The 22,331-nt window shown below is 42.2% G+C and overlaps 1 protein-coding gene across 1 annotated transcript; it reads left to right on the forward strand.

The window, feature by feature from the left end:
* Nucleotides 1-5,746: 5,746 nt before the first annotated feature.
* Gp6 (glycoprotein VI platelet) lies at nucleotides 5,747-20,824 on the forward strand. The gene is made up of 8 exons (XM_052713951.1): nucleotides 5,747-5,780; nucleotides 12,195-12,230; nucleotides 12,360-12,617; nucleotides 13,632-13,916; nucleotides 17,753-17,806; nucleotides 18,960-19,010; nucleotides 20,090-20,140; nucleotides 20,652-20,824. Exons 1-8 carry the CDS (start codon nucleotides 5,747-5,749, stop codon nucleotides 20,822-20,824), a joined length of 942 nt encoding a protein of 313 aa, XP_052569911.1.
* Nucleotides 20,825-22,331: the final 1,507 nt, after the last annotated feature.

Here is a 22,331-nt window from a genome sequence, read left to right on the forward strand (position 1 = left end):
TAAATAATTCTTTTAAAAAAAGAAATAATTGTCATGTGGTATCTGGAAAATACAAAAAACACTCTGTGAAAACATAGGTGTTGCTCAGACTCTCCTCAAATAGTGATGTAATTGTGATTTTTGTCTCTAAAAATGCTGTATCCCCAAGCTCTGGAATCAAGAGGGATGAGCCCTGTTCTTGGTTTCTGGCTAACAAAAGGACTCATATACTTTGAATTGGCTTCATTAGTGTGGTTGTCAAAAACTATTTCTCATGGGTCATTTCAGTGACTCACATCTGCAGTCTCAATTAAAACTTGAGGTAAGAGGATTACTTCTAGATCAAGGTCAGCCTGTGCAACACAGTGACTTTCAAGTCAGTTTGGGCTAGAGAGTGAGCTCCTGAGTTGGGTCAGATGGCTCTCTGGGTAGAGGTGCTTGCTGTTAAGCCTGAAGACCTGGGTTGGATCCCTGGGATCTACACTGTAGAAGGAGAGAACTGACTCATAAGTAAGACCTTGTCTCTAAAAATATGAAGATAGCTGATAGGGAAAGGTGGGGAAAGTGGGGAAAAGGGGGAGAAGCTTTAAGGGAAGGAATGGGAGGTAGACTTGATGTAGTCACATTATATGCATGCATGAATAATAAATAAATTAAAGAGTTGTCAAAGAGAAAAATAATGAAAAGGAAGCTGAGAAGAAAGCTGAATGCAGGGGCAGTGGACTGCTGTGAGGTAGTTTTGCATGGGGAGTAGAAGAATTAGAAGAAACTGAGAATGTGGAGTGGAAGTGAACTGGGGATGGTGTGGCCCTTTCTGGGGAGGGAGAGATGATTGGCACTTGGAGGTGTAGCTTAGATTCTGCTTCTGCACCTGCTAGTCTCACAGTGTGCATGCATCTTGTAAATTGTTCTTTAAGACAGGAGAAAAATGCAAGCCCATATGACCGTATTAGGGTAATGTTCAGCACCGTTGGGAATTGGAGAGGTGAAAATTGTAGAACTATGTGGTGGCACATGGGAAGTGGAGGCAGGAGACTCAGGAGCTTAAGGTCACTGTTGGATACATAACATGCTTGAGGTCAGCCCATGTCACATGAGACCCTGTTTCAAAACAGCATCACCAACAGCAGCCGCAGCAGCAACAACAACAGCAGATTTTATTTTTTTAAAATTTTATTTAAATAACTTTTTTCCATTTATTTTACCTACCAACCACAGTTTCCTCTTCTCCCCCCACATCCCTGCTTCCCATCTACTCCTCTCCCCTTCCATTCCCCTTCTGTTTCCAATCAGAAAGGGGCAGGCCTCCCATGGACTTGAATAAAGCATGGCACATCAAATTGAGGCAGGACCAAGCTCCTCCCCCTGTAGGCAAGGTAATCCAGCATGGGGAATGGGTTCCCAAAAGCCACCTAAGTGCTAGGGACAGGTCCTGATCTCACTGATAGGAGCCTTATGCTGTGGGATGGTCTGTATGTCAAATGTGTTGCTGATTGGTCAATAAATGAATCACTGATTGGCCCGTGGCCAGGCAGGAAGTATAGGTGGGACAAGGAGGAGAATAGAGCTGGGAAGTGGAAGGCTGAGTCAGAGAGACACTGCCAGCCGCCACGATGACAAACAGCATGTAAAGATGCCGGTAAGCCATGAGCCATGTGGCAAGGTATAGATTAATGGAAATGGGTTAATTTAAGCTGTAAGAACAGTTAGCAAGAAGCCTGCCATGGCCATACAGTTTGTAACCAATATAAGTCTCTGTGTTTACTTGGTCGGGTCTGAGAGGCTTGGGACTGGCAGGTGAGAGAGATTTGTCCTGACCGTGGGCCAGGCAGGAAAACTCAAGCTACAGTCTTACAAACAGACCAAGCTACAAACACATTTAGGGGGCCTAGGTTGGTTCCATGTAGGCTCCCTAACTGTTGGTCCAGTCTGTGAGCTCCCAAGAGCTCAGGTCAGCTATCTCTGTGGATGCTCCCTCATAATCACCCTGGCTCATGCAATACCGCCTCCCTTTCTTCAGCATGACTGAAGAAAGCTCAGCTTGGCTGAGGATCTCTGTATTTGCTTCCATTAGTTACTGGATGAAGTCTCTCTGTTGACAATTAGAGTAGTCACCAATCTAATTACAGGAGAAGGCCAGTTCAGGCATCCTCTCCCTATTGCTAGAAGTCTCAGCTGGGGTCATCCTTGTGGATTCCTGAGGGAATCCTGGCACCAGGTTTTTCCCTATCCCCAAAATGGCCACCTCATCAAGATCTCTCTTTTGTTACTTTCCTCTTCCATATGCCCCCAACCTGCTTCCCACACCCAGCCCACCCAACCAGCTCCCTCAAGTTCCCATCTCTCCATGCCCCTCACTCCTGCCCCCAGATTACCCAGGAGATCTCTTCTATTTCCCCTTTCCAGGGAAATTTATGCATTCCTCTTTGGGTCTTCCTCAATAGCAAAATTCTAAAGTTGCAGCAACAATGTGACTTTATTTCATATTAAGTACGTGGTGTTGCATGGCGGCCTCACATTTGTATGTTGAAATCCTGACCCTTTGTGGCTTAGAATGTGACTTTATTAGAAATACGTTGTTGAAGGTATAGTTAATATAGTTAAAATGAAGTGATATTGTAGTACTGTGGATGCCCAATCTGATATAACTGGTGACCTCATGAAAAGAAGAAGTTTGGATACAAAGCATATGTAGAGCACAGAGCAAATACATACACCCCCAACAGAATTCTTTCTCACACACGCACCATACATAAAACACAAGAACACACATAGCACACATAGCAAATACATACACACACCACAAAGAACATATATGTAGATGAATTGCTAAATGGTCTTATTAAATAAAGAACACAGAACCAGATACAGGGGTGAAAACCTGAGAGATCAGAGGAATAGGAAAAGCCACAAGCTAACTTCACCTCACTGACACCTCAGTCTCCAAAGAGACCTACTTCCTGTATACCCACGCCTATATGCCTTTCTGTTCTGCTATCTCATTTGTTCTCTGTCTAGCTCCATCACTTCCTCTTCCTGACCAGCTCTGTCACTTCCTGTCTATCCGTACAGAACTCCAGACCTCGATGGTTAACTAATGTTGGAATTTAAGGCATGTGCCACCGTACCTGGCTCTGTTTCCAGGGTGGCCTTGAACTCACAGAGATCCAGACAGATCCCTGCCTGCCAAGTGATAGGATTAAAGGCATGTGCTACAATTGCCTGACTTCTATGTTTACTATAGTGGCTGGCATCTGCTTCCATCAGTTACTGGATAGAGCGTCTTTGATGACAATTAGAGTAGTCACCAATATGATTACAAGAGAAGACCAGTTCAGGCAACCCTCTCCACTATTGCTAAGAGTCTTAGCTGGGGTCATCCTTGTAGTTTCCCTGGCACTAGGTTTCTCCCTAGCCCCAAAATGGCCCCTTCTATCATGATATCTCTTTCATTGCTCCCCCGCTCCAACCTGCCCCCAACTTGACCAACTCAATCCCTCATGTTCCATTCCCCTCACCCCCCCCACCCTCACTCCCAGTTTACCCAGGAGATCTCATCTATTTCTCCTTCCCAGGGAAATTCATGAGTCCTTCTTAGAGTCCTCTTTGTTACCTACCTTCTCTGGGGCTGTGGGCTTGGGTATCCTTTGCTTTATATCTAATATCCACTTAGGAATGCGTAATACCATGTTTGTCTTTCTTGGTCTGGGTTACCTCACTCAGGATGATTTTTTTCTAGTTCCATACATTTGCCTACAAATTTCATGATGTCATTGTTTTCTCTTCTGAGTAGTACTCCATTGTGTATATGTACCACATTTTCTTTATCCATTCTTCTGTTGAGGGGCATCTAGGTTGTTTCTAGGTTCTGCTTATTATGAATAATGCTGATATGAACATAGTTGAGCATGGGTCCTTGTGGTAGGACTGAGCATTCCTTGGGTATATGCCCAAGAGAAGTGTAGCTGGGTCTTGAGGTAGAATGATTCCCAATTTTCTGAGAAACCGACCAAGGCATACTTTTTCCCACAGTGTTTGCACCATATAATGTTCTCTCCAGCAGGCACACAGGCTCCAACTTCTCCACATCCTCACTAGCACTTGTTATTTTTCATTTCTTAGTACACGTTCTGTAGTAATTTCATAAATGAATATAACATATTAGTCATATCTATCACCACTCCTAGGACCCTTACCACACCCTTCTCCCAAATTCATGCTTCTTCTTTCCTTCTCTTCTTCTCTAAGATTTATTTTTATTTATGTGTGTATATGCCACATGTGTGCAGGTACCTGCAGAGGCCAGAAGAGGGCATCAGATTCCATGGATTATATTCCACAGTTACAGGTGGTCGTGAGCCACCCAATGTAGGTGTTGGGATGTGAACTGGGGTCCTCTGGAAGAGTGGCAAGTACTCTTGACCACTAAGTCATGTCTCCAGCCACTTTCTCTTCTCTCCTCTTCCTCCTCTACCCCTCCTCTTCTTTTTATAACCTCCTAAATCCAATTAGGACTGCCCATCCACTGAAAGATGGGCAACCTACCACTGGTCAAACCCCTGAAGAAAGATGACTTTCCCTCCACCATCAGCCATCACCTGCCAAAAGCTCATCAATTAGGGCTGGGACAACTAAAAAAATTATATGTATGTACGTGAGTTTGCACATATATGTGTAGGTGGCATCAGATTCAGAAGAGGGCATTGGATTCCCTGGAGCTGGAGTTACAGGCAGTTAAGAGCAGCCCAATGTGGACATTGGGAACTGAGCTGAAGTCCTTTGGGAGAGCAGCAAGTGCTTTTAACTGCTAAGCAATTGCTCCATCCTCCAGGAATGAGATAATTTTCACTTTTTGGAATTATAATGATCCTAGTAGGAATATGTATTTGGGGGGGCATGATAAGGAAACCACCTACATAGCCACTCCTTTAGGAGGGAAGGTTTTTGTTTACGCAAGATGGATAGAATATCCAGAGGCATTTGGAAGAGTCCAGGGTAGGGAGAAAAAGGAACAGACTGGGCACAGTCAGGGATAGGGAAGTGGGAATGACAGAAGATAGTGGAGATAGCAAGAGACCGTGGGAGCGGAGGAAAGACCTCGCTGTTACATGGAGAACAGATGGCTATGCAGGAGAACGGAAGCCTGGGAATGGGAGAAGCGTCAGGATGCTAGTGTGGGGGAACTTGAAATGTATAATAGGTACTTGTGAATATGGACGGTAGGAGCCTGGAGGCCAGCACGGGCTTTGATATGCGACCACAGGCATGTGTAGTGGAGAGCCATATGTCTCTTCTGTCGGAGATAAGGGAGATGACTCCTTTTGGAAGACTGGAATTGTTTCACAAGTTCCTGAGGAATGCTGGCTTTTATCTAACCACCAGCAGCCAGGCCAAGAGAGTCATTTCTGGACATAGGCCCAGCCCTTTGGAGTTTGGGAACCTGGAGTGTCCTTTGAACCTGACAGTATGAAGTCGGGCATGGGAAGGTTGGACCAGCCTTTCCCCAGTGACTACCAGGAATTTTATGGGAGTCTAGGACATAGGTCATGTTCCTGCAGGCAGACGGATGGCTGCCCCCCAGCTGCTGAGAGGAGATAAGTAACGACTTCAGGAGCCTGTGCGCAAGTCATCCTACTGAGGAGGAAAGCTAGGGCCTGTAGAATCAGGGAGGAGGGAGTTCTTCACCCTCATCACATCCTGTGCCTATGTTCCAGGCATCTACAACTTCCCTGCTTGGCCACATAGCTCAGGACCGGGCTTCAGAACCATGTCTCCAGCCCTACCTACTTTCTTCTGTCTTGGTGAGTCCTGAGGGTTGACCTGGGAAGTACTTTGAAACAGTCTCCATGTACAAAGGAATGAAAAACATCTTGTCAGTGGTGAATTTCAGAACAAGATTGGGCATCTATGAGGTTCCATGTGTTGGATGGAAAAACAGAGACAAGATACATTTGGTTTAATTGTTTTGGTTTGCTTTGGCTTGGCCAGGACATTTGAACAGGTGTTCCAGGGCTGGCCACATTTCCCTCCTCTATAGCAGGAAGACCAGGACTGCTTTCTTTCCTCTCCTCCTCCTCCTCTTCCCTCCTTCCATTTAAAAACATTAATCATTTATTTATCTGTTAGTTCAGTGTGTGTGTGTGTGTGTGTGTGTGTGTGTGTGTGTGTGTGTGTGTGTATGCATTTGTGTACCATGGAGATCAGAGGTCATCTTATTTCCTTCCATCATGTTGAGTCTCGGGGAATTGAACTCAGGTCATCAATCTTGGTGGGAAGCATCCTTACTGACTGAGCCATTTCACTGGCCCCCTTCCTTCCCCCTCTTCATATCTTCCTTTTCTTTCTTCCCCTTGCCTTTTAGGTCTTTTTTTTTTTCGAGGCAGGGTTTCTCTGTGTAGCTTTGCACCTTTCCTGGAACTCACTCTGTAGACCAGGCTGGCCTCGAACTCACAGAGATCCACATGGCTCTGCCTCCCGCCTTTTAGATCTTTACAGCCCTTTCCTTCTGTTGCCACTTGCGTCTTTTCTCCCTCCCATCTCTCTCTCTCCTTTTCTCTTTATTTCACCTTTATTTGTTTCCATGTGGGGTTGATAATGTTTGGACTAGTTTAAAAACTTCATCTGTCTGTATGTACCCTAATAACAGAGCACATTAGAACCGTTGCCACATGATGCGTGGTGGAGCAGCTGTTTCTCTTGTCCCCTGGTCACTAGGCTGGTACTTCCAGGTTGCATCCTTATTTCCTTATTTTATCAGAAGAACTTCATGGCCTAAAGAGGCAGAGCAGGCAGGGGACTGTTGAGTTATGGGGAATAAGAGGCATCCTCTGAAGACAAGCAACCTGTCACTCACTCGTTAACACACTTATGCAATACTTACTATGGGTTAAGACATTATTCAATGATTCCTCCCCTCTTTGTCTTAAAAAACATATAACTCATTTCATGCCCCAAAACTGAATGAGGCAGGGACAGTAATTGACCTCACTTTATAGGTTAATAAGCTGAAACCTGGGGAGGTAAAGCATTTTGTTGCATACCAAGGATTCAAAGACAAACTCAGAAGTTTTGCCACTACCTCTGTATTTATTTTTCCAACATGAAAGACCAATTTGTTTATTCTGCTCAAAAAATAATTTATATGTATCATAAAAATTTAAATATCATGCATGTGATTCTGTTTATGGACTTTGCTCTACCTCACGGTATATATGTTTTTCGAGACAGCGTTCTCTGTGTAGCTTTGCACTTTTCCTGGAACTTACTTTGTAGACCAGGCTGGCCTCAAACTCACAGAGATTCACCTGTCTCTGCCTTCCAAGTGCTGGGATTTAAGGCATGTGCCACCACCGCCTGGCTTGATAAATATATTTATAGTGATAGAAAATGATTTTTTGATAAATGCTTGCCCATGGACTAGCTAGCTCAAGCTAATTAGCATATGCATTACATATATGCTAATTTTTTTATATTTGTTTTTACATCCCAACCGAAATTTCCCTTCCTACATCTCCTCCCAGTTCCTCCCTCCTTCTCCCCTTCTCCCCATTCATTCACTTCTCCTCCTCTGTTTCTCTTCAGATATGGGTGGACCTCCCATGGATATCAGCCAGCCATGGTATATCAAGTTGCAGTGAGACTAGGCACCTCCTCTTCTCTTAAGGCTGGATGAGGCAATACGTTAGGAGGAATGGGTCCCAAAAGCAGGCAATGGAGTCAGAGACAGTTCCTGCTCTCCCTGCTATGCGTCTCACAAGAAGACCACATATATGCTAATTTTAAAAATGATGAGGACATTAAAAAGTTTCCAGAATAGTGTATTATATGTTGTTATCTCTCAGCATTGAAAATACCTGTTATAGAGTACATCCTGGCATCCTGGCTCTTCTCACCCCACTATCTACCCTAAACCTCTCCAGCTCATTAACTTCCCTTCCCCCAGCTTCTCATCCCTATATAACCCTTCCATTTCAGCCATGTGCCCTCTTGGCGCCCTCTTGGCCCCCTCTCTCTTGTCCTCTCTCTTGGTCTACCTCTTTCAACCTCCAACTCTCTTCCTATGGTCCAGTTCAATCTACTGGCAATGTTTAGTTTTCTACTTTCTCTCCCAGCTCTGGATGCTTCCAGATGCTTTGGGCTGCACTCTCCCTCATATCTACAACAAAAACCTTTCTCTCAACCATAAAAAACATGTTATTATTAAAAACTAACAAGCCATACACAGAGAGTGTGTGGCAGCACACACAAGGCCTGACAAATACAAGCCAGACAGAGTCCCACCCCTAACCAAGAAGCTCTTTACAATTGATACCCACTGACAAAGGGAAAATCAGTTTTCTCTAATGGAGTGTTACTGGGTATATCATACTCCATACTCCAGGGCAGGGTTGGCCAACACAAAATGAACTCCATTTTTTTGGGGAGCTTTTTGCTTTGGTATTATTTTAATAATTAATATTATTTTAAAATATTTTAATTAATTTTATTTTAATTTTTAATATTTAATATTATTTTTGCTTTGGTATTATAATTGCTTTTTGTTTGTTTGTTGTTTTGACTTTTTTTGAAAGAAAAGAAAGAAAGAGCATGAAGTTGAGTGGATAGGGAGGTGAGGAGGATTTTGGAGGAATCGGGGGAGGGCAAATATGATCAAAATATACTGTATGAAGAATTATTTTAATAAAAAACCAATTAAAGGCCAGGTGGTGGTGGCCCACGCCTTTAATCCCAGCACTCAGGAGGCAGAGGCAGGTGGATCTCTGTGAGTTCGAGGCCAGCCTGGTCTCCAAAGTGAGTTCCAGGAAAGGCGCAAAGCTACACAGAAAAATCCTGTCTCGAAAAACAAAAACAAAAACAAACAAAAAAACCAAACAACAACAACAACAAAAATTAAAAACTTTATTATAGGCTGGGCGGTGGTGGCACACACCTTTAATTTCAGCACTCGGGAGGGAGAGCCAGGCAGATCTCTGTGAGTTCAAGGCCAGCCTGGTCTACAGAGCGAGATCCAGGACAGGCACCAAAATTACACAGAGAAACCCTGTCTCAAAAAAAACCCCTTTATTATAAAAAGTTACAACCCTCCTCTCCCAACATAACAACACACACTGAAATTAACCAGACCCAAAGACTATACAACTCAACAAACTTCTGTATAATTAGAGTAGACATTCAGAACAGGAGCTGTGGAGCTTCACATTGGATTTTACATTTTCACTGCCAAATACACTTTTGTGCTCTTGTATTAGTTAGGTTAGGGTTTTACTTCTGTGAAGTGACACCATGACCACAGAAACTCTTATAGAGGAAAATATTTAATTGGGGTAGCTTACAGTTCAGAGGTTTAATCCATTATCGTCATGATGGGAACCATGGTGGTGTCTGGGCAGACATGGTGATGGAGGAGGAGCTGAGAGTTCTACATCTGGATTCTGAGGCATCAGGGAAAGAATGCCATCCTGGGTGTGGCTTGAGCATCAGAGACCTCACAGCCCACTCCCAGTGAGTGACACACTTCTTCCAACAAGGCCACACCTTCTAATAGTGCCACTATCTATGGGCCTATGGGGGCTAATTTTATTTAAACCACTGCAGCACTTATTCACCACCCAAAACAAAAAAAAAAACTATGACAGAATTAGAACTAGAAGAACAACAACTGCATGACCTGTACACACACACACACACACACACACACACACACACACACACACACACACGTATTTGTTTACACATACACATGTATTATTGACTCAATGCAGGGAGGAAATGCAGGTTTTTTTTCTGAGACTATACATACCTTGCATTCTAAGTCATCCATTTTCCTGTGAATGTTTTGATTACAGTTTTCTTTAGAGTGGAATAATATTTCATTATATATTGCTATTATTGTAATCAGTGTCCTGTTCAATATAGCTCCTGAATTTGTCCCTGTCTGACTAAAATGTCTCCCCCTCTATCATCTTTCTCAGTCCCTCCCCACCCCCCTCCTCTGTCCACCACTCCCTTCTCTTTGCTTTTATGAGTTCCCAAGTACATGTTCTTTACCACTAAACTTTTCTGCCAGTATTTGAATCTGTTTACTGCTAGATGTGAGGCCATGGGTGAGATACTGTGGGCTGTATACAAAATAGAATAGGATGAGGGTGGCTGTGAGTCTAGACATCTGAATCTCCGTCTTCACTAAGGAAGTCAACATTTGGTCGCAGTATATATAGAGTTAATTTTTTTTTACAGATATAAAAATGTGAAAAGGAAAAGCTAAAAGAGCCAAGAGCTTGTGTACTGGGGGAATGGTGGGAGGAGTCTAAAGAGGGTGGGGAGAAATCCTTGTTTTGACTTAAAAATATATTTTAAGATTTATTTATATTTTCTTTTTGTATGTGTATTTACCCATTTATATATATGTGCACCCTGTGTGTGCCTGATGCCCATGGAGGCCAAGAGAGGGTGTTGGATGGGAGCCACTGCACAGTGGTGCTGAGAACCAAACCAAGTGTCCTGTAAGAGCAGCAAGTACTCTTAACAACTGAGCAATTTCCCCAGCCCCTTGACCTAAGTTTTTTCTTATTTAAAAAAACACACATATTTATATTAAATGAAATAACTCAGACAAAGAAGTGCAAATATGGCATTGTGAGATATTTGTACACTGTGTGAAGATGCATTGCTGTGGTTGGTGTAATAAAGGGCTGAATGGCCAACAGCTAGTCAGGAAAGGATAGGTAGGATTTCCTGGGAGAGAGAGGAAGAAAAGGAAGGATCTAGGTGCTCAAATTATGGCAGCAAGGTGCCAGGGAGACACTGAAAAGGTTGGACATATGATACAGAGTAGAGGTAACTGAGCCACATGGGGGAAAGTAGATTAATAAAAGCAGGTTAATTCAAGTTAGAAGAGCTAGCTAATGGCCAAGCTTTGATATTTAATAATAAGTCTCTGTGTCATTATTTGAGGGCTGGTGGTCTTGATGAGAAAGTACTGCCACAATATGGTGTGTTTTCTCTCATGTGGGGAACTTAGATTTAAAAGTGTGTGTGTGTGTGTGTGTGTGTGTGTGTGTGTGTGTGTGTGTGTGTGTGTGATTGTATGTGTTGGTTCTGATACTAGAAAGAGGATCATGAGAGAGTAGAAAGAGATCTTAAGGCATTTGGGAAATAGAGAGGACAATGGAATTCACATATTAAGAAATTGGAAGGGGCAGGCCTGAAGGAAGAAAATCAACTAGAGGAGGCATAGAGGAGAGAACTGTGGGAGGGGAATGAATGAGAACACAGTATATGTATGAAGATGCCACACTGAAACCCATTATTTTGTATGCTAGCCCAAAAATTAATGAAAAATTGTTAGTGACATTTGGTACATTGACGATATGGTGCAGCCAGCACTTCTGTCTGCTTCCATGACATTCTCTTCACTCCCAAAGAAGCCCTGCACTTATTAAAGAGTCCCACCTCCCCATGGTCCCACTCCTATTATCCCACATAAGCGCCAGCCTGTTTCCTGCATCCTGCATCTATGGCTTTGCCTTCTCTGGACATTTCACATGACACCATACAACATTTTGTTTGATGTGTTTAGGTCACATTCACTTCCCCCACAATCTATTCCTTTTCACTATTCACCCAAGTGTGTGTGTGTGTGTGTGTGTGTGTGTGTGTGTGTGTGTTGAATTTTAGACCTATCAAGTAGTTTGTGCTGCCCATATACTCTTGAGTATGTGGGCTTCCACTGGATTATGGTCAAGTTATGGGGGGCACCCCCTTAAAGAAAATGGACTCTCTCTCCTAGTAGCTATCAAATGCTAATGGCTCACTGTTGGGACTTCATGCTCACTGTTCCTCTCCTGGCTGGGATTTGGGTTTGAGAGTTGGCCGTTTCCAGTTGAATGATATATCTCCTGAAAGAGTAAAATAATTATGGTCAATAAGTACGTAGGTCAGTTGAGTGACTTGCCTAGCATTGGTGAAGCCCTGGGTTCCATCCCCAGTACCACATAAAACCAGGTGTGGTGATGTACATATGCCCGCAATCCCAGCACTCACAGGATGGAGGCAGTGGGATCAGAAATTCAAGGTCATCTTCTGCTACAGAGCAAGTTTGAGGCCAGCCTGGCTCGCATAAATCAACACAAATGTAAGATAGTTATGATACAAACTAATGCACGTGCCCAGGTGTCCACTCAAGGGAGTCTCTAGCCTCTGGTTCTCTCCCCCAGGGCTGTGTGTACTGCAAGTGATCCAAGCACAGAGTGGTGAGTACGTCCCCCAGGACCCCCAAGGCTCCTCAGGGTTCAGCTAGTGAGAGGTCGGAGGGCATGCCATGATGCAAAAGGGACGTGTTTTCATTGAAGCTAACCTAGAGGCTGTGATTCCCTTCCAAGGCTCATTCCCTAAGCCTTCACTCCAGGCTCAGCCCAGTTCTCTGGTGGCCCTGGAGCAGTCAGTCACTCTGCGGTGCCAGGGGCCTCGGGTTGTGGATTTATATCGAATGGAGAAACTGAAATCCAAGGAGTATAAAGATCAAGACTTTCTCCTCATCCCCCGCATGAAAATAAACAATGCCGGACGCTACCGTTGCTCGTATCAGAATGGGAGTCACTGGTCTCCCCCAAGTGACCACCTTGAGCTAATTGCTACAGGTAACTGCAGGGGGAGGTGTAGCTGGAGAGTTGTCCTGTGTCCTGCCCAGTCCTGCAGCCACTCAGGCCCAAATAAACACACAGAGGCTTATATTATTTTTAAACTATATGGCCTAGTGGCTCAGGCTTCTCACTAGCTAGCTCTGACATCTTATTAACCCATTTCTATGAATCTATACTTTGCCACATGGCTTGTTGGCTTACCCATACTTTATATCTTGCTTCTCCTGGTGGCAGCTAGCAGTGTCTCTCAGCTCAGTCTTTCTCCTTCCTCTCTCTCTAGTTGGAATGTCCCACCTAAACTTGTTCTACCTCACCATTGGCCAAACAGCTTAATTTATCAACCAATTAGAATGACATTCCATAACAGGGAGGGATGGAGTGCTGTTGGTCTTGTGGCTCTGAGGCTGCCTGGCCTTGGAAAGGGAGAAAGTGGAGCAAGTGGGTGCTAGGTGGTAAACCCCTAAGTTCCCTGGTGCTAGAGTTAGTATGACACAAATGAGTCATGGGTCTTGTTTACTGACTACAGGGGTGGTGCCTCTGGGACAGTCATTAATCAAGACAAATAACATTTTAATGCAATACAAAAAATTAAAAAAAAATTATTGTTAGAGAATTTCATGCCTGCAAACAATGAAATGGGGCCATCACTGGAAAAAGATTTTCCTTCCTCCAGCAGCTGTCAACTGCCAGCAACTCCTCAGTTAGGGAGGCCCCCTCCTCTCCAATGTTAAACTGGCTTGATCTTGTAGAGGTAACCATAGCTGCTGTGAGGTCATGTTTGCAATGCCTTGAAGACAGCATTTTGTAAATCTCTATGTTTTTAATTGCTTTCCTACTCCCTCTTCCTCAATGTGTCTTGAGCCTTAGAAAGCATGTACATGAATTTCCTGTGTAGACCTGAGTTAGAGTGTTGCGTATTCTAGGTCTTAAGTAAACACAGAAAACGCTTTGCCTATGGAGTCATCTCCCCAGTGTGTTTCCTGTCTTTAACACAGCTTTCTTTCTTCCCAGGCATTTACAGTAAGCCCTCACTCTCAGCTCATCCCAGCTCAGCAGTCCCTCCAGGCAGGGACGTGACCCTGAAGTGCCAGACCCCCAAAAGTTTTGATCAATTTGTTCTATACAAAGAGGGGGACACTGGGCCTTACAAGGGAACCAAAAGATGGTATGGGGCTGATTTCCCCATCACCAAAGTGACTTCTGCTCACAGTGGGACTTACCAGTGTTACAGCTTTTCCAGCTCATCTCCATACCTGTGGTCAGCCCCCAGTGACCCCCTGGTGCTTGTGGTTACAGGTAAGTGGTCCAGATACAAGATTCTTTTCTTTGGCATACGTAATCCCTTGTGGAAATTTCAAGGGAGTCGGAGGTGTGAACAAGGAGAGCCTCCAGCTCTAATTAGCTTTGGAGATGTATGAGGGTCCTACAGCTGCTATAACAAATCACCACGGACTCTTGCTAGCTCACTATAACACAAATTTATTACCTTAACATTGTGAATGTCTCAAGTCTGTGAAGGGTCTCACCTCTATAAAATAAAGCTGTCAATCATTGCAGTTCCAACACAACAGGTAAGGTATAAAACTGACCTAAAGAATGTATCAAGAAAAAAATATTCAGCCTCTCAGATGATTAAGGACTAATAAACACAAAAAGGTGTTCCACATCACTAGCACCAGAGAAGTGCAGATTAAAAAGATTTTTGAGATTCCAACTCACCCCAGTCAGAATGGTGGTCATCAAAATACAACACAAAACAAAACAAAACTAAATAAGAACCACTGATGAGAATGTGGACAAGAGTGGACTATAAAACAGTCCAGTCACTGTGGAAATCAATATAGATCTTCTCTAGCAAACTAAAAACGTATAACTCAGCCTTGTTTACCGCACAGACACTTGCACACCATCCCTTAATTGTAATACTCTTTGCAACAGTTAGGTTATGGAACCAACCTACACGTTATTCAACAGAGGGATTGGTAAAGAAAATTAAATGTAGTTCTTAAACAAAGGCGATTTTTTTAGCCATAAAGACAAATATCACATGATTTCTCTCATTTGTGGGTCATAGATTTATATAGAATCATAAAATCATATATTTACAAACAACAGGAAAGCTGGAGCAGAACTATCTAGGGCAACATAAAACACAAAATTTACATTACAATTCATAACAGTAGCAAAATTACAGTTATGAGGTAGCAACAAAAAATAATGTTATGGTTGGGGGGTCACCACAATGTGAGGAACTGTATTCAAAGTTCACAGTATTAGGAAGGTTGAGAACCACTAGTCTAGGGGACTAATGGGAGGGATGAGAAAGTGGAGGAAGCAGGGCAGGGAGAATCTGTTCAAAGTGCATTATACACCTATACACTTATGTATACAGATATAGGCATTTTTATATACATATACACAAAATGGCCTTACGTAATTCAGTATAATCAAATTAAAAAACCAATTAAGGACAACAAGAAGTTACAAAAGATCTCTGGTATAGAAAGTAATCAAATTAAATAAAACAAAATATATCACTGAAAGTTTAGTGGTAAAATCTCTTTTGTTTTTATATTTTTTGGGGGGAACACTTTGGGTCTATCAGTTTAAAGTTGATTTGGACCAGTGGGCCATTCTTCAGCCACAAAGTCCTGAAAGAGAGGACCAGGTTATCAGAAGACAAAGAGGATTGAAGACAGAGAAGATAAGGAAGCTTGGGATTTGGAGGTCTCACAATGCTATGACATGTCAAGCAAACTGATTAAGAAACACATCTTATATACTATTTTCAGGGGAGAAATGGGATGAAGTCAGTAGAAACTATCATACAATGGGATAAAGTCAGCAGAAGGCTAATCAAGCTATGTTGCACAAGAGGAACATGGTATCTCAAGAGCATCACAGAGTAAGCTCACAGCAGTCTTATGACCGACAACTCCAGTCTCTCCAGGGGGAAAAGCCAAGTTCCCAGGAACCTTGACTCTTTTGAGGCCCAGGCCCCCTAGTCCTGAGCAAGGACATGGAACTAGCATCCTTTTGTCCTTTCATCAGGGCCTCTGAAGAAGCCTAGGATCCATACCATTCTCTGTATTTTGTCATTATATAAAGTTGCCTGCGATAAACCTAAAGGAGGAAGGATTTATTTTCATTTACAGTTTCAGAGGCTTCAGTTCATGGTTGTCTGCTTCTGTGTTCCTAGGCTCATGTTAAGGCAGAAGACCTTCAAGGCAGAAAGATGTAGTAGAGCAAGGTCATTGAACTCATGGTAGCCAGGAAGGAGAATGATCGTAGGAAGGGGCTAAGCCAAGTTATACTCTCCAAAGACATACCCTCAGTGACTGACTTCCTCCAGTCATGCTGTACCCTCCACACTTCTCCCACCACACAATAGCACATTCAGAATTTGAATCCATCAGTGGGTTAATCCATTGATTGTTTTGGATCCTTTTTGATGTAATAGTCTCTGGAAGTGTTCTCATAGACACACCTAGAGATGTGTGTTCCTAGTTTCTTAGGCATCTCTTGGTCCAATAAGTTGAGAGCCAAGAGATATCACACACTTATTGTATATTATAGCATAGGTACCTGGAAAGTAAAATTTGAAGGTTTTTCTTATTTGATTCTCCAAACCACAACAACTAATTATTAGATTTTATTCTTTAGCAGTTTTAATTGTCTATGACTCTATGGTAATAACACAGCCTGAATAAAAATTATTAGTTTACCAAAAAAAGAGATAAAAACATATCAAGGATTATAAGGCAGATGACCAGGATGCCTACTATGTCTTCTAGACAGGGAAGCTGCAACCATGAAATCTCAACAATATGGCTGCCCAAACAAGACATGCATAATGATAGTTCCAGTTGACACTGCCAGCTGGGTGAAATCTCACAAGGCCCCACTTCTGGATAAGAGCTATAGGCTCTTATGGTTGCTGAGAGAGTGAGAATTCGTTTTCCCCAGGGATGAGCCTCCTGATAGGTTATTCAGTATCAAGTGGACAGCCTGAAATGCATATACATATGAACAACACTAAATGTACTCAGTAGGTTATATATTATACACACACACACACACACAAAACAATAATGAAGAAGAGGTCACGAATTTGAGGTGGAGCATGGGAGACATGGGTTGAGTTAGACAGGGGAAAGTATGGGGTGGTGGAAATGATACAGAACCTATATAAGAAATTCTCAAAAAATTAAGTAAGAAATCAGTGAACATGTAACAGCATAGCAACAATTATTTTGCATCCATGAGTTGTTGAGTTCTTACTTTTGCTTTGATTTTTTTTTTTGTGAGTTCGAGGCCAGCCTGGGCTACCAAGTGAGTTCCAGGAAAGGCACAAAGCTACACAGAGAAACCCTGTCTCGAAAAACCAAAAAAAAATTTTATTTTTTAAATTCATGGTCTTATGTATCCCAGGCTGGTTTGAACTCATTGTGTAGTGGAGGATAACCTTGCTCTTCTGAGTACTGGGACTACAGGCTTGAGCCACTATGTCTGGCTTATGATTTTTCTATAGAATAGAAACAAGAGAACATTATTAAAGAACTGAAAGCCTGAATTGTTATAGATTATAAATATGGTTTAAAATAATGAATGGAATGTATCTCTGATAGGGCACATACTCAGCATGCTCAAGGCACCCAGGGTCAATTCCAAGCATCAAAAAATGAATAAATAAATAAAGGGAAAAAAGAACTATCATATGACTGTCATATGCTATTCTACTCTAACATTCAGAATACTGTATACTGTTTTAAATATTTACCTCCTCTCCCACCACATATTCCCTCTCACCCTTGATTCCTGATGCATTTCCACAACTTTACCCATGGTTCTTGTCTCCACATATAATTCCTGGGGTCAAGTGCCAGTCAAGTGACAACTGACAAGTGAGGGGATAGGTGACAAGAGTCTGTGGAAGACAAAGGTAAGAAAACAGCTGTAGAGTGCACCAGGGAGCATGCCAAGCATGCTTTTCAATCCACCGGCAATGGAAGCATCTTCATACTCACTTGCTATGTGAGAAAAATCAAGTCACAGAAATGTCTCATTATTTGCTCAGAATTCACAGTTAATAGACTTACAAGGCACTGACTTCTCTTCTTCTGATTTCTCAGGATCCTCTGCCATTCCCAGCCAGGTACCCATGGAGGCGCCATCTCCCACAACAGGTGAGTTCAGTAGTTTCTGGTGTCTGGGGAATGATGTTCTACAATGAAGGTGCCCTCAAATATAGTCCCCAACTTCAAGAGGCATATACTCACAGGCTTAATGGGGCCAGGAAACATTTTGGTGAAAATAGGCAGTCTCATAGAAGACAATGGAGCCTCTTGAACAAGAGGCTAATAACTGGTTCTCTTATGACACCTGCTTAAAACTGAGATACAATTCACATACCATGTGTCCACTATACAAACACAAACCAACCAACCAACCAACCAACCAACCAACCAACCAACCAACTGACCAATCATGACATGTGTTGGAAAGATTTAGAGCTTCTACATGACTGCAGGCGTGGGGTTTGTCAAATAGAGCATATAATTTGAAAACTAGTCTTTTAGTCTCTCTGAAGTTAAACAGAATTATCTTGTGACCCAGCGATTCTGAAATTCTTGGGCTGGTACTGAAAAAAAATTAGAAACTTAAAAAGAAAAGAAAATTGAAAACTTACTGTCTTAGTTACATTTTTTTATTGCCATGATATTTACACTATGTCCAAGGTAACTTATAGAAAAAAGAGTTTACTTGGCCTTACAGTTTCATAAGGTGAGTCTATGACCTTCATGGTGGGGGAGTCTGGCAGCAGACAGGCAGGCATGGCACTGTAGCTGTAACTGAGCATTTATATTTTGATCTACAAGCACGTGGCAGAGAGAGTGCGAGCTAACTGATGTGGGCTTTTGAAGCCTCAAAGCCCACCCCCAGTGACATACCTCCTCCAAAGAGGCCACACCTGCTAAACCTTCCCAAACAGTTTCATCAGCTGGGTAACAGACATTCAAATATATGAGCCCACGGAGGGGCATTCCTATTCAAACCACCACACTTAGGTTCACACAAGCTCCTATGCTTGAATGCTTATACCAGCATCATTCATACTGGCCCCAAAGTGGAAACATTTAAATGTCTATCAGTTGAGAAACGGTCCAATTCTTTGAAGCCACTGGGCTGTTTGAATTTACTCATCTCAGCAGTTGGGCAGTGTGTACCAGGGAACCTTAGAGAACTCAGATATCTCAGAAGGGGTCTGGAGAGTGGGGCCACTTGGGATGAACTGTTCTTATTCTATTTCCTCATAATATTCCTGCTCAGAACTCTTAGAAGCCTCCAGGAGATCTTCTATCTTACCCACAACCAAGATATCTATAACTGGTAAGTAGGCATTTAAAGCTCAATACAAAAGGGGCACAGGGATGGGTTTCTGTTTCCTACCAGCAAAGTCTGTAGACACTTTTCATTGAGTCAGAATTTCATGTAGCCTAGCCTGGCTTCAGACCCACTATATAGCAGAGGATGACCTTGAACTTCTGGTTCTCTTGCCTTCACCTCTTGAGTCCTGGGATACTAGGCATGTGCCATCATGCTCAGTTTATGTGGTACTGGGTATGAAACTTAGGGCTTGATGCATGCTAGGCAATGCACTTAACTAGCCAAGTTATCATTCTGACCTTCATTTATGTATTTATTTATTTTTTGTAGAAGGGTCCCACTATGTAACCCTAGATGGCTTCAAAGTTGCTATGTGGACCAGGGTGGCCCCAGATTCATAAAGACCCACTGGCCTCTGCTTCCCAAGTTCTGGGATTAAAGATGCGTGTTACCACACCAGGCCCACATTTATGTTTTATATGCACATTATACATATAGCCTAAAGGCGATTTTACATAATTATTTTTATTTAAAAAATTTGTACATACAGTATGTTTTGATCATACTCTTTCCTCTACCCAATTCCTCCAAGACAATCTGAGTTTTGACTGAAGTCTGTCCTATGAAAATCAGGTGTGGATATTTATTCACTTGTGGCATCATGTCACTGCTTAGAAATATCAAATTTTGTAATTTCATGTTTTGGATTTCAAGATTAGCAATGCTTAATTTGTATTATTATTGCTAAGTCAACCCATTGTATTATAGTATCAATTCCACTTGATAGATGATAAAATCAACTAACAATGCTTAATCTGTACTATAAGTCAACCCATTTTATAATAGTATCAATTCTACTTGGTAGATGATAAGATTGACTCACAGCTATTGAGATACTTTCCAGAGGTCCCTTATACAATAAGTGCTGTATGGGGAAGTCAATCTGAGCAGCCTGACTCTATGGTTTGCATTCTTGTTAAATGCCATGGACTTCTGCCTCACAAACACATGAGAACATGTTTATCTCCAGCAGGGGCAATGTTCTCATTTGTTCACACTTGGCCATTTTTTTTCATTCTTAGAGAAGTCTATGAATATCACTGTCTCTCCAGAGGGGTCAAGCCCTCCATTTGGTAAGTGGTCCTGTCTATAGCCACTTCCTTTTGTATTCCATCTATTCATTCAGAGCAGAATATTTTCCCTGTACATGGAATATGCAGATCTGTTTTCTTGGGACCTGATGCATAAAACATCATGAGGAGTAGAATATTAGCATATGGAATTCAGAAGTGATCAAGAAGATTAAATGGGAGAGTTGAAATTTTCCCAATAGTCAAATAAGGACATTCCCTCTCTCCCTCATTCTCTTACAGTTACGATCTTTTATAGGCCAGCAATATAACCAGGTGTTTGTTGTCTGAGGAGGGATTGTACTGGGATTATAAGAAGGGATCTATGAGAGTATCACTGGATAAAGAATTGGGCTTATTAACTTCTGACCCTTGGTGGGGATGGAAGGACCCCATGGGAAGGCGATGAGCATCTGAACTGTTGGAAGATAATAGAATCTCAATCAGGGATATGGAGTGGGGCCTAGAGACGAACCTTTTTAGTATCTGTTTTCAACTTTCTTCTTTTGTTTAGGTTTTTCCCACCAGCACTATGTCAAGGGGAATCTGGTCCGGATATGCCTTGGTGCCATGATTATAATATTCCTGGTGGGGCTTCTGGCAGAGCATTGGCAGAGTCAGAAAAAATGCCTGCCACACAGGATCAGAGCTGTGCAAAGGCCACTCCCACCCCTCCCACTGGCCTAGAAATAACATGACTTGTAGGATAGATAGGGGTTGACTCGAGGTTCATCAACATTAGAGCCCCAGACATGGATTCATTCAAGAATGTGTGTGGAGAATGAGAGCAGAGGCAACAAGGTAGGATGGCGGTCCATACGCCTTCTTGGTGTTTGATCAAGCAGTTGAGCCAATGTCTATGTTGCTCCAAGAACTCTACATGTGATGGAAAAATCTAGGGGAAGTCTCTTCCCTGATACCTTGTGCATTGTAGATATCATAATAGGCCTGTGTAATGGCATTTCTTCAAGCTTCTCTAACGTGGATTCTAGGTTGATTTACCTGGCTTACAGAGCTGACCTGTTCCATCCTTTACATGTCCAGTGTTCTCTGGTAGTCTGTGGTCCTCTGTGGTACTCCATAGATTTAGCCTTTACCCTAACCCCATCTTAAGTCACAGTTGGATAAATCTTTTACTTTCTAGAATGGAAATCTGTTCTCCAGAAAGTAGGCAAAGGTGTTACTTTTCATTAATATCTAATAATCTCTATGATCAGCATAGTCTTTTTCTTGTTTACAGCAGATATATTTCAAGACTCCAAATGGACGCCTATAAGTACCAAATCCTGTACACATGTTTTTCCTACATATATTTTGGTATGTTGACACCATTAAAATAAGTATCTGACCAGAATCTCTGTGACATTTCATCTGCTAAACAAGATGGCTACTACATCCTCATGAGCAGGCAGTCAGTATATACGCATCCAAAAGGTTGATTCATGTACTGTAATGTGATAGTACAGGATGGCATGAGAGTTTATCCTGCTACACACAATTTGAATATTATAATTTATTTATGGAATTTTTTCCACTTAACATTTTCAACCTAATATTGATCACATGTGATGGAAACCATATAGAGCAAGACTACACAGAAGGAAGGAGACACTCTCAAAACCCAAACAAAACAAAGCACATCTATGGCTTCCTTCATATTACAGTTCTAACCTTATCTGAAAGGCCAAAATAGTCAACTCTAGAGGGATTGGAAATAATTATTTCTAGAGGCTGAGAAGGGTAGTGGAAGGGAATGCTGGAATTACTGCTTGATGAGTTTAGGACAATAGATTTTTAGTGTGATGAAGATTGTTTTGGAACTAGATAGAGGTGATTATTTTCAAACATTGTCAGTGTGCTAAGAGCCATTGAAGAGTTTACTTAAAAATTCAGTAAGGCAGCTGAGAAAACTAGAGAGTGTCTATTATCCTAGTACTTGGGAGGAGAGGCAGAAAGATCTTGAGTTCAAGACTGGCATGAGTACCTATTTCTAAAACAGATACAGTCTTGTGACCAAGCATGTACTGTCTATTTAAAGAGCACATAATGATTTTTAAATGTTTTCAACATAAAAAGGCATATTACATAATGTATATGTGTGCACCTCATAAAATGTGCAATTTTTGTTATGATGCCCATTAAATATTTATTTAGGGAAAAGATAATTTACATAAGATAATGTCTTACACACCCA

This window comes from Peromyscus californicus, unplaced genomic scaffold, assembly GCF_007827085.1.
Source record: "Peromyscus californicus insignis strain IS unplaced genomic scaffold, ASM782708v3 Scaffold_4__1_contigs__length_199733344, whole genome shotgun sequence".
NCBI classification, from domain to species: Eukaryota; Metazoa; Chordata; class Mammalia; order Rodentia; family Cricetidae; genus Peromyscus; species Peromyscus californicus.